The sequence below is a fragment of the Euleptes europaea genome, chromosome 4, assembly GCF_029931775.1.
Source record: "Euleptes europaea isolate rEulEur1 chromosome 4, rEulEur1.hap1, whole genome shotgun sequence".
Lineage (NCBI taxonomy): Eukaryota > Metazoa > Chordata > Lepidosauria > Squamata > Sphaerodactylidae > Euleptes > Euleptes europaea.
The window spans coordinates 29,519,414-29,531,767 of record NC_079315.1 but is presented as its reverse complement, the minus strand read 5'-3'; the positions used below and the strand labels follow the sequence as shown (position 1 = coordinate 29,531,767).

Here is a 12,354-nt window from a genome sequence, read left to right as displayed (position 1 = left end):
AGTATAATATAAGAGAACCTTTCCAATGAAACCAGAGGTTTTTAAATAGACATTTTAGGGTTCTAGAAACAACCCCTCAACTGGAAATTCTGTCTTCTGATCTCCAAATATGAACAAGTAGATTGTGGTGAGAGGAATGCACTTTGCAGATCCTTAGAGGCATTCTCTTCTTTGTGCCAGGACTAAGTGCTGGCATCGCACCATTGTTCCAAGCAAAGAAAGAAGCCACTCATTGTCAGATTAGACACAGGAATTTTGGATCCGGAGGTCGGCTCAAGGCAGCAATCCCAAACGGGTGCGCTGTGAAGGAAGTCCCATTACGTTCGGCCGGGATCACTCCCAGGACAGCGTTGCGGGCAGCCTCAGTTGTAAACCCGGTTCTTTTCAAAGTTGGAAATTGGCTATATTTTATAGAGCTGCGATGCTCGGGGGAAACAAAACCTTTCCGGGACACTGGGAAAGATGGGAATAGAGGCGGAAGGTGGATGCCCCCCTCCCTCCACACTGTGCATTATGGCTGTTTCCAATTACTGTGGCGCTCCTGGTATCTCGACCCATCCATCCATCACCTCTCGCTTTCTTTTAAATAAATAAATAAATAAATAAATAAATAAATAAATAAATAAATAAATAAATTTAAAAAACCCTAATCCTCCCCTTGTCCCCTCCCTTTCTCCGCCGGGGCTCCCTGGAGCTGTGATGTTCTGGGAAAACAAAACCTTTCCGGGACACTGGGAAAGATGGGAATAGAGGCGGAAGGTGGATGCCCCCCTCCCTCCACACTGTGCATTATGGCTGTTTCCAATTACTGTGGCGCTCCTGGTATCTCGACCCATCCATCCATCACCTCTCGCTTTTATTTATATATATATATATATATATATATATATATATATATATATATATATATATATATATATATATATATATATATATATATATATAATTAAAAAAAAAAAAACCTTAACCCTCCCCACCCCTTCCCCTCTCGTCCCCTCCCTTTCTCCGTCCGGGGCTCCCTGCCAGACATATGGGATCAATCAGAGCTCCAGCCTCGGTGCCGATGTGTTTGCGCTGGGAATGTTGACAGGCCGGCAGACCCCGGAGGGGCTCTGGTGACAGCAACAACTTCAGCAGAGAGCGGGCGGGCGGGCGAGCGAGGGGAGGAGAGACGTTCATACCTCGGATATATACCCCCCGCCCAACCCCGGTCCAGCACTTCAGGGTCTGGCGTTGGAGCAGAGGAGGCGCTTTCCTGACCTCGCTTCTCCCGGCGGGCGGCGAGAGCCCCCCTCGGCCGGCCTCCCGCACGTGCGCGCCCCAAAGCGAGCTGGGCGGAGAGCGACGAAAGGGCGGCAAGCGCGCCTGGGCGGGCGGGATGTGGCCCCTGCTGAGCGCGCTCCTGTGGGGCGGCGTGTGGGGCTGGGCGCCTTCCCCGCCGCTGGCCCTCTACCGCCCCCTCAACTGGAGCTCCCTGGCGGCGGCGGCGGCGTCTCTGCCCGCCGGCGGGGCGGCGCTGCTGCTGCCGCCGCCCGCCGCCCCGCCGGAGAGCAAAGTGGAGAAGCTGGGCCGGGCGTTCCGGCGGCAGGTGAGGCGGCTGCGGGCGGCGGGCGGGCGGCTGGAGCTGGTCTTCCTGGTGGACGAGTCGTCGAGCGTGGGCCCGGCCAACTTCCGCAGCGAGCTGCGCTTCGTCAAGAAGCTGCTCTCCGACTTCCCGGTGGTGCCCACGGCCACGCGCGTCGCCGTCGTCCCCTTCTCGTCCAAGAGCCACGTGGCGCCGCGCGTGGACTACATCTCGCCCCCGGCGCGGCCCCAGCGGCACAAGTGCGCCTTGCTGGGCCGCGAGATCCCGGCCATCGGCTACCGAGGGGGCGGCACCTACACCAAGGGCGCCTTCCAGCAGGCGGCGGTGAGTGACTCGCCTTGGATTTGCCGCTCTCTAGTCTAGACGGACGCTTTGGGTGGTTCGGGCGTGTGTGTGTCTCTTTAAGAGAATTGCAAGCTCATAGAAGCTGAAATGACTACAGTGGTTCCCAACCTTTTTTGGACCAGGGACCACTAGGACTTTTTTGTTCGGTGCAGGGGGCCCCAAGGTTCAAAGTCAAAATTCTGAGAATTGGAAAATAAAACTTTATTCATAACTGTTCGTTAAACATTAAACTTAGAATAATATTTGAATATATATTTTATAATAGAGAACTTTTAATTGAAAATATTAATTTATTATGGGTTTATAACTTTGTTTCGCGGACCTTAAATTTAGTTCTCGCAGACCCCTGGAGGTCCACGGACCCCTGGTTGGGAACCCGTGGCTATCGTAGTTTGGTCACATTATGAGAAGGCAAGAGTCACTAGAAAAGACAGTCATGCTAGGAAAAGCTGAGGGCAGCAGGAAAAGAGGAAGACCCAACAAGAGATGGGTTGACTCTATAAAGGAAGCCACAGCCCTCAATTTGCAAGACCTGAGCAAGGCTATCAAAGATAGGACATTTTGGAGGACTTTCATTCATCGGGTCGCCATGAGTCGGAAGCCACTTGACGGCACTTAACACACACAAGATCATTGTATATAAGAATATGTAGAATGAGGGAGAGGGGAGCAGCAGTTTGGATGCGTTTTTAGGTTGCTTGTCAGCTTGAAATAAAGAGACTTGGAACTTAAGCGTGGAGGCGTTATTTAACAGACATAACAATTTTCCCCATCCAAATTCTCAGAACTCAAAGGCCATTTATGCATGGGAGGTTTTGCCTTGGATTCGCCACTCTGTAGATGCATGTTTTTCCCATCTGGGGTCTTAGAACTTGAAAATAAGCCCCCGTGCAGAGTTTTGAGAATGAGGATGGGGAAAATGTGCGCTTAGAGAGCAGCAAATCCAAGGCAAAACATCCCATGTATAAACGGCCAAAAATAAGCCCCCATGCAGAGTTTTGAGAATTCGAATGGGGAAAATGTGCATCTACAGAGCGGCAAATCCAAGGCAAAAAAGGCTTTGTCCGCATGGGATAATTCAGTTACCGATGAGTTCTGTAGTAAGGGGTGTGTGGATGTTTCACGCTGCAATCCTAAAGACGCTTTTCTGGGAGTAGGCCCCGTTGAATAACTTGAAACTGCTTGGACTGCTCCCTTAATTCTGCTTTCGTTAATCTTAAGTAACCATGTCCATTTTTGGGATCGGTGCTCGCAATGGTTAGTCTGCATTTAGGAATTCCCCCCTTACTTTTCATCTACCAGTAAGGAAGGGGGAACTGGAGGGGAGGGGACTCTTGTGCCAGTTTTTGGAAGTTTGTTCATACATGTATGCCCATCACTGGGCAAAGGAATTCCTTGCATGTGTGCATGATGAGCCAGCGTGGTGCAGTGGTTACAGTGTTGGATAGCAGGCCCAGGTTCCATTTTCCACTCTGCACCACAGAAATGTGCTGAGTGACTTAGGGCAGTCACTGCCTTCCAGGCTAACCTGCCGCACAGGTAGAGTTGCAAGGCCTGGTTTGGGAAGTTCCTGCAGATTTGGGGGGTGGAGCCTGGGGAGAGCAGTATTTAGGGAGGGAAGGGGCCTCAGGGTATAATACTATTCAGTCCACCTTCCAAAGCAGCCATTTTCTTTAGGGGAACTGATCTGGAGATCAGTTGTAATTCTGGAATATCTCCAGTCCCCACCTGGAGGTTGGCAACCCTACTCACAGGGAAGTTTAAGGATAAAATGGAGGCAGGGAGAACTGCTTTGTGTAAACTCTGCACAGCTTTGGGCTGCCCTCTGGGGCGAAAAGGAGGGTGTAAATATCTAAATAAATAAAAATGGGCTATCCCAGAAAGAACTTTTTATATCTTACTATATTGCTTCATGCCCTGACCTGGATGGCCCAGGCTAGCCTGATCTCGTCAGATCTCAGAAGCTAAGCAGGGTCAGCCCTGGTTAGTATTTGGATGGGAGATCACCAAGGAAGTCCAGGGTTGCTGTGCAGAGGAAGGCACTGGCAAACCACCTCTGTTAGTCTCTTGCCATGAAAACCCCAAAAGGGGTCGCTATAAGTCGGCTGCGACTTGATGGCACTTTACACACACACACACACACACATTGCTTCATGGGCTTTGTTTTTGGAGTGGAACCTGAGTCTCCCAAATTTTTGGAACTTGTTCAGTTACACCACACTGACTCTCATACAAGAATAATGAGCCTGCTTTAAATCATATATGGCCCTTAAGCATGTTCAAAGGATGGCACCTTTATGTGTCATTTGAGAACATTGTTAGTTCAGGATAGAAAGTGGGAGGCCAACGTTTTTAAATGAGATGCCCTTGAAGCCAGTGTGACAATTTACATTCAGATACCAAGGTGTTTTCGTGCCCTTTCAGCATCACTTGTGTGTGTGGATGCCATTCGTGCAAATGAAAGAAGACAAAAAAGTAGACAAAAAGCCCTTTAAATATCAAATTAATATTTTAGCCAGGTTAGGTTTTACGTTGACAAGAGAGATCCAGAAGCACATTCACACAAACTCATAATAGGAATGTTACCTGTGAGAATGCCACATCCTTTAACCGTGCAACGTTTCAGTTAAACTTCACTTGTAAAAACAGCCATAGAGCATATGGGCATATATGAATTCACTTCAAATGCATAAATTCTGAAGGGTCAATCCAGCACAGCTAACTGTAAACCACTTTGTTAGTCTGGATTAAACCCAAAGCTGTGATACAAACTAACAGCCTGGCAGTTAAGGGTGGCGGACTCTAATGTGGAGAACTGAGTTTGATTCCCCACTCCCCCACATGAATCCTGCTGGGAGACCTTGGGCTAGTCACAGTTCTTTCAGAGCTCTCTCAGCCCCATCTACCTCACAAGGTGTGGGGAAGGGAAAGGAAGGCAATTGTAAGTCGCTTTGAGACTCCTTAAAGGTAGTGAGAAGTAGGATATAAGAACCACTTGGTTTTTATTATTGTTTTATTGATTCCTCACGACATTTCAGTAGAGAAAGATTCCCCTGAAGAAACTTGTGTTAAATGTGTAGGGGCATGTTAACAAAATACGTTTTTTCCCCTTGCTCCAATCTCTGCTTTTTGTCTCTGTTTGTTTTGGTGCGGCCCTCTTTCTCGTTGCTTGAGGGGAAGGGAATTATAAGCCGCTTTGAGACTTCTTAAAGGTAGAGAAAAGCAGGGTATGAAAACCAACTGTTCTTCTACATAGTATAGCTGGTAGTTGCTAGAAAAGCTATCTGCTCCACTGAGCACTTTGTTTGCAGGTGATGCTATGAATATGGATATTGAAGTTATGAGCTAGACTCTGGATGAAGTAAACACACACCTATTTCTGGGCTGCATCCACACATCACTGGATACTGTGCTATCAATGTTCTATAGCAACCATTTGCAACTGGATTTTCCTTTGTGGATGAGACAGTATTCAACAATGTGTGGATGCAATTGGTGTCCAGCTGCAAAATAACCCAGGACTTTGCATGTCACTTTAATTGTATGATCAAGCCTCATTGGATAGGTTGCAAAGGAGACATCGCAAAGGAGTGTTGTTCATTATACTGTTATCTGCAGTGCTAACCATTCTGTTTAAAATCATAACTTCCCAAGGCACCTTTTGATTAAAAAAAAGGGTGGGACTTTCACAGTTGGATGTAATGCAGTGTTTCCTTTGGTGCCCTCTCATCCAAGGGAAAAATCACAAACAAGCTATATATGTTGAAATACACAATACAGGTGGTGCCTCAAAGAAAAAGGTATTAGGTGCTGAAAAAGGCCTGGATGTACTGACGCGGAAGCCAAGCGGATTAGCAGTCTTGTCCAGGATACCCATCAGAAAGTCCACGGCCACATAGAAAAGTATAGTTTATTTGTACAGTGCAGAAATATATACAGATACTCCTTTCACACTCTCCGCTCATAACATCCCGCATAGAACTGCGGTTTCACTTCATTATATACACCTGGTGGACGCAGCCACCAATCACAGTAGATATCCAATTATCCTGGTATTGCTACTGCATTGCATCAGCCACCTGGCTCTAACTGGATCAGGCCAGCTTTCTCTAGCTCCCCAGGTACTTTCCAGGCTGATTACATCATCCTTAGATCTCACTGATCTATCCTGCACCTGTCAAACTATCTGACAGACTTGTAATCTTGACACTCCTTCTCAAGGATTTCAGATTAGTTTGATTAGTTTCATGAATCTATTGCAATCCACAATTTTTGTAAATAGATCTGCCACATTACCAGCACTGACACACTTTACAATACATACCAAGCCTTTGTTCACAGATTCAATTACATTGACATATCTTATTCTTATATGCTTACTTCTGCCTTTAAAGTTTTGCTCAGTCCAAGTTGTAGCGCTTATTGACTGTCAGTATACACCTTTACTGGTAATTGTACAGACACATTGAGTTCCTTCATGAGATAGACAAACCATTCCACCTGATTTATACATTCACTCACAGCACTATATTCTGCTTCACATGAACTCATGGCTACAAATGACTGTTTTACAGATTTCCAATGTATGGTTGCTTCACCAAAATACAACACATACCCGGTCGTTGATTTTGCATTCCCCTGATCTGCCCATGATGCATCTGCATACGCAGTCAGTTCCCCATTACATGCATTCAAGCATAACTGTTTGTTCACAGATCCCTTCAGGTATCTGAGTACACGCTTAGCTGCATTCCAGTCACTCTGCTTTGGTGACATATTTTTCCTGCTCAGGCAATGAACCGCCTGATATATGTCTGGGCGAGTCCAACAAGCAAGATATAACAAACTTCCTATCAGGGACTGATACAGAGATTTGTCACACTCTTCTTGTTCCTGAGACTCTTCACACAAATAACCTGTGACCATTGGTGTTTCAGCTGCATTAGCATCAAGCATGCTAAACCTTTCCAGCAACTGTTTTATTTTTTCTGTTTGAGACAAGTAAAAAACACCTTTACTGTCTCTGTTTATTTTTACCCCTGGAATCACATCCAGGTGCAGCCAATTTACAAACTGCCACCTGTTAGATTAGAGTGAGAAACCTTGAGCTATTGGCTTGCTTCCAGTTCAGCCTTCCTTGCTCTGAACCACAATACCGTATATACCCATGTATAAGCCGACCCGCGTATAAGCCGAGGTGCCTAATTTCTCCCCAAAAATGGGGAAAAATTAGGCACCCGCGTATAAGCCGAGGGTCGGCTTATAACCCCTCCCCCCCCGCAGGCTTACCTGACAGGGCTCTCCAGCGGCGAGGGTCCGGCGGCGGCGCGGCCTGGGGGGGCCTGGGCAGGCCTCCTGCGGCTGCAGGAGGCTACCCCAGGCCGCTCCCGGCGGGAGGAAGCGGTGGCGAGGCCCAGGGGGACCCGGAGCAGCCTTCCTGCAGCTGCAGGAGGCTACCCCAGGCCCCTCCCGCCCGGGAAAAATGGCGGCGGGGGGCGGGAAGGGCCGGGGCAGCCATCCTGCGGCTGCAGGAGGCTGCCCAAGGCCCCTCCCGCCCGAAAAAATGGCGGCGGGGGCGGGGGGGGCCTTGGGCAGCCTCCTGCAGCCGCAGGATGGCTGCCCAAGGCCCCTCCCGCCCGGGAAAAATGGCGGCGGGGGGCGGGAAGGGCCGGGGCAGCCATCCTGCGGCTGCAGGAGGCTGCCCAAGGCCCCTCCCGCCCGAAAAAATGGCGGCGGGGGCGGGGGGGGCCTTGGGCAGCCTCCTGCAGCCGCAGGATGGCTGCCCAAGGCCCCTCCCGCCCGGGAAAAATGGCGGCGGGGGCGGGGGGGCTTGGGCAGCCATCCTGCGGCTGCAGGAGGCTGCCCAAGGCCCCTCCTGCCCGAAAAAAATGGCGGCGGGGGCGGGGGGGCCTTGGGCAGCCTCCTGCAGCCGCAGGATGGTTGCCCAAGGCCCCTCCCGCCCGGGAAAAATGGCGGCGGGGGCGGGGGGGCCTTGGGCAGCCATCCTGCGGCTGCAGGAGGCTGCCCAAGGCCCCTCCTGCCCGGGAAAAATGGCGGCGGGGGCGGGAAGGGCCAGGGCAGCCATCCTGCGGCTGCAGGAGGCTGCCCAAGGCCCCTCCTGCCCGGGAAAAATGGCGGCGGGGGCCGGGGCAGCCTTCCTGCGGCTGCAGGAGGCTGCCCCAGGCCGCTCCCGGCGGCAGGAAGCGGCACGAGCCCGGCGGCGGCGGCAAGTTTCCCCCCTCCCTCCTCCCTCCTTCCCCCCATATTGACCCGCGTATAAGCTGAGGCCGGCTTTTTCAGCCCATTTTTGGGGCTGAAAAACTCAGCTTATACGCGAGTATATACGGTAGCTTTTCTCTTTCATTATCAGCTACAATTCTTTCATAGCTGCCAGGTTCACCATCATCCATAATGTAAACATGATCACAATCTTCAAAACCATATCTTTGTGGAGGTACTCCTTTATTACTTCTTTCTGACCGTCTGACCACCGTGCCACTAGAGTCCCCTCCTTCTGGAGTCTCAACCTTTACTGTTTCCCTGCTTGCAACAACTTCAGGAAAAACACTTTCATCTGCCTCTGGCTGTCCATTAGCCGGCAATAAAACTTCTTCAGAAACCTTCTCAGTACCATGTAAGCGTGGCCAATTAAAAGATTCTCCGAAGTTCGCAGATTTGCTAAAAGACACCTGGTTCTGATCATTAGCAAAGCGATAAGATTTTTCTGCATTCTGATATCCCAGAAAAATCAGCGGTTTGGATTTTCCCGCTCCAGGCATAAGGGGCATCTTGAAGCTTGGGTTTTCCCGCCCTTTGCTCAGGGAGGCAGGACTTAAAAACTTGTCATTTCCTGTCTCCTGGGCGGGAAAGCCTCCAGCTTCCACTTTTTCTCCTGCCTTTGCAGGGAGAGCACGCATCAGCAGAGCTCCTTAGCTCTTAGGCTTGTTTAATTGTTTGATTGTTGTTCCCAGTTGTTCCTTGTTCGTTCCGTGTGTCCTTCGTGCTGTCTTTTGTCTTTAAAAAAAAAAAAAAAAAAAAAGTTAAGTTAGTTAGTTTGCTCGCGCCCGACCCGTTCCAAAATGGCGGACGCGACAAAGAACGTCCCCAGAGAGGACGATTTACTTTCTTTAAAGGACTACGACCAGTCCCTTAGGACTCTAGGGACACAGTCCCACGAGGATTCCTCCGTCAGCCGCCAAGGCGGACTCTCAGAGGGCTCGGAGCCTACCGGCCCGGCCGCCACCTCAAAGAAGGCGGGAAAGGCGGCAGCCAAGCGCAAGCACATAGGCTCTTCAAGGACTGCAGGCGGCTCCAGCAACAAGAGCCACAAGCGGCCGCGGGACCCAAAGCACAGCTCGGGTGTCCAAGCGGCCGCTCCTAACGACTTCTCTCCCTCCTCTCGGTGTGCTGAGCAGTCAGGTCTCTCCAGCCCAGGCAGGAACCGCGGATCGCCGGACGGTAATGTACCGGGCGCCGGGAACCTGCAGGCGGGGGCAAATATTTTTACCCTGAGTGATATGGAGGCGGTCATAGAAAGAGTGTTAGACCGCAGGCAGGCCAGGCAAAATGCCCCTTTTCAGGCCCCTCAGGTCCCTCAGCATAGAGATCAGGCCTCCTCTCCTTCCAGATCATTGGCTAGCGAACCCTGCTGCAGCCAGCCCCGGTCCCTTGGTCCCTGGCCCACCAAAGCTGCCTTAAAGGCCTCCAGTGCTGTCTCTCAGGGGCAAGGGGGTCCAATTGAGGATTCCCAATCCTACTACTCCGAGGAAGATAGGGAGGAGGGGGAATACAATTCTGACACAGACGTTGACCTCACTCCAGGGGAAGAACAGCCTAGGCTTTTTTCCCCTGAGGATTATCAGTATTTACTGTCTAAGGCCCTAATCGCATTAGAACTTTCTGAACAGCCACCTTCTAAGCCAGATGAGTCTACACCCAAGGTCTGGCCGGTGGGTACTAAGGATTACTTCCCACAGGGGGCCCCAAAGAGCAGGAGAGTCCCTCTACCTGATTACTTTGTTAGACTCATTAGAGCTGAATGGGACAAACCCACTCAAAACAGACAATTCCCTTTATCAGTCAAAAGGCTTTATGAAATGACTCCCCCAGCCATGGAATTGCTTGCCTTGCTTGTGGTGGACGCACCAGTAGCTTCCCTTCAGACCCCAGATGGTCTGTCTGAAGAAGGGGTGGGCACCATAAAAGACCAGTTTGATCGCAAAATGGAGTTCCTCTCCAGGAAAGTGCATGAGTCCACGGCCCTCACCATCCAAGCCACTGCTACTGCTGCCATCATAGCCCGAGCCTCCATAGCTTGGGCTAAAAAGATTTCTCAGCTGCTTACAGGAGCGGATAGAAGAATCACAGATGGCATGGACAGGATCATCATAGCTTCCTCCTTCTTGGCGGATGCATCTCTAGATGCCCTTACCTTCTCGGCTAGGTCCATGTCCTCCAATGCGGCAATCCGCAGGGCACTATGGCTCAGAACCTGGCAGGTGGACTCTAAGTTTAAAACTGTCCCTCTCTCTTACCCTCTCCAAGAGGGAAAGCTTTTTGGCGAACGCCTAGACAAAATGCTGGCTGAAACCAAAGATAAAAAGCGAACCATGCCTAAAACATCCAAGAAGGAAACCAAGGGTTTCTCTCACTCCTTTCGTTCTTTCCATACCCTCCAACGATTTAGACAGGACAGCAGGCGACCATCCTGGTCTCACAACAACCAGCCTTTTCGCAGGCAGGGGCAAGGACGCTACAACCGACCTTTCCAGCAATCCCAGTTCAGAGGAGGAGATAAGACGGGCAAGTTCCAAAAGTCCAACAAACAGTGACGCCCAACCTCTCCCCGTGGGAGGAAGACTCCAACACTTCCTCCCACAATGGGTGGGCTCCCAGACGGATGCCTGGGTGCTCCAGTTGGTACGGGAGGGCTACAAGATCGAATTCAGCTCGGCACCTCCAGACCGATTCATTCCCTCTCCAAAATCCCAATCGGAAACCAAACATCTTCGCACTATGGAAGCAATCAACCATCTCCTTCACATCAGTGCGATAGAAAGAGTGCCCCCTCTGGAACAGTTCACCGGGGTTTACTCAACCTTCTTTACTGTCCCGAAGAAGAACGGGGACTGGAGGGCCATACTGGACCTAAAATTTTTAAACAAATTTGTCCCCACAAGGCACTTCAGGATGGAGACCCTCCACTCCATCATAGAGGCTCTAAAACATGGATCATTCATGACGTCCATCGACCTTACCGAGGCTTACCTTCACATCCCGATCCACCCTCTACATCGAAAGTACCTAAGATTTGCTTACCACAAAGTCCATCTTCAATTCAAGGCCCTCCCATTCGGATTGGGGTCAGCCCCCAGGGTATTCACCAAGGTGCTGGTGACCCTCATAGCAGAGTTGCGACGCGAGGGGATACAGGTACACCCGTACCTAGACGATCTACTCGTGTGCGCTCCATCACACCAACTGTCGTTGTCGCGCACCAGAAGGGTCCTCCATACCCTAGAAGATCACGGATTCCTTGTAAATTACAACAAGAGTCTTCTTCAACCCTCCCAGACTTTACTACATCTAGGCGTCATCATCAACACAGCCAAAGACACCATCAGCCTTCCCGAGGACAAGATCTCCAAGATATCTCTTCTTGCAAAGCAACTCTCCAAGGTACAATACTCACGACTCCTCACCTTAGCAAGTCTCCAAGGTCTAATGATCTCATACATCCCTGCCGTGCCATGGGCACGCCTTCACGCAAGACCGCTGCAGTGGCTTCTGAGACCCCACCAGGCTCACATTACCAGGAAAATCATCAAGATCATTCCCTTGAACCAACTAACAAGGAAAAGTCTCAAATGGTGGAGCCAGGCATCAAATCTCCGGAAAGGCAAGGTGTTCATTCTGCCAGAACCGTTGCAGATATTCACCGATGCTTCCCTGCTAGGGTGGGGGGCCACCCTAGGGAAGGAATTGATTCAGGGGACGTGGTCCCCGGAGGAACGAGAACATCACATAAACCTCCTGGAACTAAGAGCAGTTTACCTGGCACTACTTCACTTTCACAGCCACATCCAATTCCAGCATGTCCTCATTCGAACGGACAACGTAGCAACGAAGGCTCACCTAAACAAACAGGGTGGGTCCCGGTCGTCTACGCTACACCAGGAAGCAGAAAAGAGCCTACGTTGGGCAGAAAAGAACCTTCTCCACATTCAGGCAGAACACATTCAAGGAGTACACAATGTACAGGCAGATTGGCTCAGCCGTCGGACATTAGACGAGGGGGAGTGGGCTCTTTGCAATCAAGCATTCCAACTGATCAACCGGAAGTCGGGACCACTTCAGGTGGATCTATTTGCTTCGAGTCAAAATCGACAACTTCCCAGATTTTTCTCTCGCTTTTTCCATCCGAG

General features: G+C 50.5%; 1 protein-coding gene across 1 annotated transcript in view; it reads left to right on the top strand.

Moving 5' to 3' along the window:
- The first annotated feature begins 1,378 nt into the window (after positions 1–1,378).
- The window catches only part of SVEP1 (sushi, von Willebrand factor type A, EGF and pentraxin domain containing 1), a 162,135-nt gene continuing 151,159 nt past the window's right edge, over positions 1,379–12,354 (top strand). Inside the window, exon 1 of the mRNA XM_056849206.1 lies at positions 1,379–1,909. Coding sequence (XP_056705184.1) covers positions 1,379–1,909 — 531 coding nt within the window. The remainder of the gene's footprint in view (positions 1,910–12,354) is intronic.